Source organism: Juglans microcarpa x Juglans regia, chromosome 2S, assembly GCF_004785595.1.
Source record: "Juglans microcarpa x Juglans regia isolate MS1-56 chromosome 2S, Jm3101_v1.0, whole genome shotgun sequence".
In the NCBI taxonomy this organism is placed as follows: domain Eukaryota; kingdom Viridiplantae; phylum Streptophyta; class Magnoliopsida; order Fagales; family Juglandaceae; genus Juglans; species Juglans microcarpa x Juglans regia.
Window position 1 is genome coordinate 13,463,505 of NC_054597.1, and position 5,174 is coordinate 13,468,678.

At 41.1% G+C, this 5,174-nt stretch overlaps 1 protein-coding gene across 1 annotated transcript; it reads right to left on the reverse strand.

Moving 5' to 3' along the window:
• Positions 1-2,003: 2,003 nt before the first annotated feature.
• LOC121253251 (tryptophan decarboxylase TDC2-like) lies at positions 2,004-4,309 on the reverse strand. The gene has a single exon (XM_041153243.1). The coding sequence runs from the start codon at positions 3,822-3,824 to the stop codon at positions 2,325-2,327; it is 1,500 nt and encodes a 499-aa protein (XP_041009177.1). The 5' UTR covers positions 3,825-4,309; the 3' UTR covers positions 2,004-2,324.
• Between the last annotated feature and the right edge of the window lie 865 nt (positions 4,310-5,174).

Here is a 5,174-nt window from a genome sequence, read left to right on the forward strand (position 1 = left end):
CAATGCCAAAGTTAGTAGAGTACTTTGGAATTTTGTAAATAATGAGAGAGTTTAGAGATCAAAGAATTTTCTCGTATCTGGAAATTGCTATTTATACCAGAAGCCTAGGGGGACAAATCGTGCCTACCCTCGTGGAGTCCATGCCCTTTTTACTGTTCTTTTTGTCATAGTTCTTTAATGTAACGTGCCTCTGCAACGGCATCATTACTGTGGCTTGTAGCTCGATAATGGTGTCACTAATGTGGCGTGGTTCTCTGATTTGCCTTATCATGCTGGTGTCGTCAGTGGTCTGTCAATATCACCTTATCATAGGATCGAGGGTCCTCCTTATTTCCCACTCGTTTCATGTGGATAGGTACTCAAGGGTTAGACGTTGCTCAACAGATCTCTAGGACGACGAGTTCCATCCCCCTACAGTATGCTCCCACATGGGGGTTGCATCTACTAATGGGACGAGCCGAGGAGGCTATTTGTTCTGGACTGGGCCTTCGTTTCTTATTCCTGTAGTTTCTCCTCTCAGGCCCATTAGGAAAGGGAGGAGAAACCCCTTACAAGTCTCAATGGCCACAACGAGAACTTTAACTACATTTCACATGACTATAAAGTTTTGATTTAGCTCTATGATCTAGTTTGCAAGGAAGCCCTCAATCAATTTAGAAACATGAACATTAGAACTCGAGTCAATCCACCAAAAGTTGGAAGGAATTTCAGTCAGATTGAATTCAAAACATACACAAGCTAAATGCTTGCCTTTCTTTTCGAGCCATATCCTACATTTATGGAAATCTTTCTGAACATGCCCAAACTTTAACAGAAACAATACTTAATATTGTTTTGTCCCCTCTCATGAGCCTTGATTCTTTGAGGAGACCCATTTTGTTGTGGTTGTTCTACCCTTTTTCTCCTTTTAGGCTTCTTCCACTTTTTGTTGGCTCTTCATCTTATGAAGTGAACTACTAAATGATGTCCTTGTTGCTTAAAACTTGTCTTTTATTGAACAAACATATTGGCGCTAATTCATTCACATTCCACTTATCCTTAATAGTGTTGTAATGAATTTGAAATGCCACATACTGAAGAGGCAAGGAATTCTAAATAGATTGCGCAAGGAAAGACTCATCAACATTAATCCCAAGAGTCTTTAATTTAGCACTGAATGATGTCTTTGTTGCTTCAGACTTGCTTCTTATTGAACAACCATACTGCCTAATTCATTTGCATTCCACTTATCGTTAATAGTGTTATAATGAATTTGAAAGGTACCATATTGAAAGAGGCAAGGAATTCTAACTAAAATGCACAAGGAAATATTCATCAACATTCATCCCAAGAGTCTTTAACTTAGCAGCTAGATTTGACATTTCAAGGATATGCTTACGCCCACTTGTATCATCAAATTTCATGGTGTAAGTTTAGCCATTAATGTTCCAGCTAGAGATTTATAGGCTAAACAGAAACATTCTTCCATAGTTTTAAAGAATCTCTTAGCGGTCTAATATACAGGAAGCGTTAACTTAATATTGTTTGCTATATAACATAAACATAAAAATGAATATGTTCGATATTTCCTAAAAGTGGTATAAAGTCTTTTCTCCGTTCGGAGTGTCAAATCAATATCTAGGACACCAAGGTGAAACAGGGCTTGTTCAGACCAGTTTAAAAACTTTGTTTCGTTAAGGATCAAACAAATTATGCACGTGAATGAAGCAAAACAAGAACTGAAACTGCAATGCTCACAACTTTAATGCTTTGAGTTGTCAAAAAATAATAAATAACCATTAAAAAGTACTACGACAGAAAAAGTTATATAGCATACCAAAATTTTAATCATTATAGTGATTCCCTTTCACCTTTCAGATTTAATTAATAATGTATCCTTAATTCATTAGAAGTACTTAAATCCCAAACAAATCATGTCATAGACTCATATGGACATTAAATTATAAACAAGATTATGGACGGTCAGTCGTGTATTTCACTTAGAAAGATAGTATCCCAGTTATATAATTCAACCAAACCAACTTTATTGCCATCTTTTGAAAGATAGTATCCAAGTTACATTACCACAATACTACCAAGATGGTATAAAAAGTGCCCAGCGAATAAAAAAAAAAACAAAAAAGATCTAGAAACAAATTGAACAAAACACACTTTTATTTTGTTTTTGTTTTCTTGTCTCTCAGAAAATTCAAAGATTGCTGGAGTAGGTTACGTGTTTTGACTTGTCCACCATCGGGCAAACAATCCAACAAGTACAAACAAACTTCCATGAAGTTTGAGTCTTTTCCACGGAAGACAAGCCGCATCACGTCACACGTCAAACGTCAATCAGTACTATTCAGAACAGCATATGCCCCTTCCTTGATCAAATTCCACGCGGCAGCAACGTGGTGTTCTTCCGTGAGTGTGGACCCCACTGCAAACCTCAGAATATACATCCCCCCGACCTTCGTGTGAGTCATGTAAACTCGCCCGGTCGAGTTCACCCAGTCGAGTAGCTTCCGGTTCAACGCCTCCGTATGACCCGGATCTTCGCCTGAAAATGGGTTCAAACGGAAGCACACCAGTGCAAAGTTCCTCGGCACGACGACTTCGAAACGTGGGTCCGACTTCACGAGCCCCTCGAACGTCTTGGCCATCCGGACGTCGGACCGGATGTGGCTCTGGAGACTCGCGACGCCGTAGCTTCGCAGCACGAGCCATAGCCGGAACGACTTGAATTTGCGACCCGTACCCACTTGCCAGTCCTTATAATCCACTACCGAGTTGGACTCACTGGGTTTGTTCTTCAAGTACTCCGGGTCGGTGCTCAGGGCTTGCACCAACAGGCTTGGGTGCTTCACCCACAAGCAACAACAATCCAAGTAAGTGAGCAGCCACTTATGGGGGCTAATACTCAGTGAGTCAACTCGTTCGATCCCGTCCAAGTAGTGCCTGAACTCGGGACAAATGCATGCACTACCGCCATACGCAGCGTCCACATGCATCCACATGCCGAACTCACTCGCCACGTCTGAGAGCGGCGGGAGAGGATCGATGGCTGTGGTTGAAGTTGTCCCCACAGTAGCACAAAGATAAAGTGGGACCAACCCGGATGCCACGTCAGCCTCCACAGCCAAGCGTAGGGTTGAAGCGGATAAAGCAAAAGCTGTGTCAAGGTTTGTGGGGATAGCCTTGACGTTGCATGGAGATATTCCAGCCAATTTGGCAGCCTTGGTGAAGGTGGAATGCGTCTGATCAGAGCAATATACCGCTAGCTTTTGGATGGTAGCAGTAGTCCCACGCGTACGTAGCATGCGGTCTCTGGCAGCAATGAGAGTGACAAGAATCGCGTCACTCGAGGTGTTTTGAATGACACCACCACCGGTACCGGAGAACATGAAGGTGTTAGGGAGTTTGAGCATGTTAGCCAACCAGTCCGTAACTATCATTTCCAGCTCCGTGGCTGCGGGCGAGGCAAGCCAGTTGAAACCAACCGCATTGAACGAAGTGCACAACATTTCTCCTAGGAAAGCAGCGGTGCTAACCGTGGCCGGAAAGAACCCAAAGAAGTTTGGGCTAAGCCAATGGGTCATGCCGGGGATGATGTCATTGGTTACGTCGGAAAGAATGGTCTCCAGCGGTTCCGGAAGGTATGGTGCAGTTTGGGGGAGGCGGGCTCGGAGATAGTCAGGCTGGACCTGGGTGAGAACAGGGTAGGTTTCAACTTGTTTGTAATAATCGGCTATGAAGTCGACCACTTTGTGGGCTTGGTTTCGGAAATCTTCGGGGTCTAAGGGCTTGAATTCGGAGGAGGTGTCGGCGGAGCAATCAAGGCTACCCATATCAGCGTTTGATTGGATCGAGGATGAAAACAAGAAGTTTGAGAGTTCGAGCTAGCAGGCGGCCAGGGAGGTGGTGCAAAATGGCGTGGAGGATTGAGGGGCTTTTAAATGGAGCTGGGATGTGGAGTGTGGCGAGCAAGTGCGTACGAAAATTAAATGATGGTAATATTTTAGCGGTTTTTCTTGGAGTATTGAGGTTTTCTAGTCAAAAGCATTGTCCAGTCAAGTTAACCCGCGATGACCGGCTGGTTGTGAAGTGGAGAGCTAGCTAGCTGATAATTATATAGCCAGGTTTCTGATATTATGCATGCATGCATGAGATCATCTTCGTCATCGCTCTTTAACCAGTACTGTCGGATCGAGCATGGAATTAATTCACCTGTGCAGCTTGACCTTGTATTCTAACTTCTAATAAGGATATAGAAAAAAATTGTTTTTATTTTTTATTTTTCAAAAGAAAAATGGTTATTTGACAATTTATTTTTTCTAATGCTGGGGTTGGGGTTTCTTGATCAGATTTTTAATTTTTTAGAGGGCAGGGCCGAGCCTTGCCCCCTTGCATTTAACAGATGTCGTTCTTGTCTGGGTTAACTAGCTAATACTACTATTACTACTTGAGCTTCCGGTCATGCAGGCTACATATATTCTTGATCTTATAAATATATTGACTGATGCCATGTATTTTTATAAGGTGAAATGTTTGGTACATAAAAAATAATAATAATAATAATAAAATAAAAAAGTTTAAATTTATATATTGATAGGTTTGATACGATATGTGAAATTGTAAAGTTTTATTAATTTTATTATAATGTCTATTTGATGAATTCTATCATTTTACAAATTTATGTTGATAAATCGATCATTCAGATAAGAATTATTAAAATATAAAATATTGAACGTTGAAAATGGGAAATTTCAAGATAAGCACCATTCTCTCCAAAGGGAGACGCTTTTTCAGCCTTTTCACACCAATTCAAGAGTATTAGATCTTGTGCATATCGGTCAGCTAGCTCCTTCAATGCCTGACAAAGCAGGCCGCCAGAACTAATATTGTTACCGGCTATAATTAAAGCCTGTTGCTACCTAATGTGCATGCTTAGGCTGTAACCCGTGATTCACTTTCATGCAAGAACACAGTCATGCACGTGTAAATATATATAAATATATATATATATATATATATATATATTCATTTATACTTGTGTTTTGGTCAGTTTAGCCCAGGAGAAGATCGGAAGAGCCAGGCGCAGCTACATGCATGCATGACGTACTGTGGCCGTGGTTCCCGAAATTCTGATAATTTCATACCAAACAATACATTTTAGAATATATATTATAAAATAAAAA

Bases quoted from the DNA above. Each gene is read 5' to 3' on its own strand.
- LOC121253251 (XM_041153243.1), bottom strand. From the start codon at position 3,824: ATGGGTAGCCTTGATTGCTCCGCCGACACCTCCTCCGAATTCAAGCCC.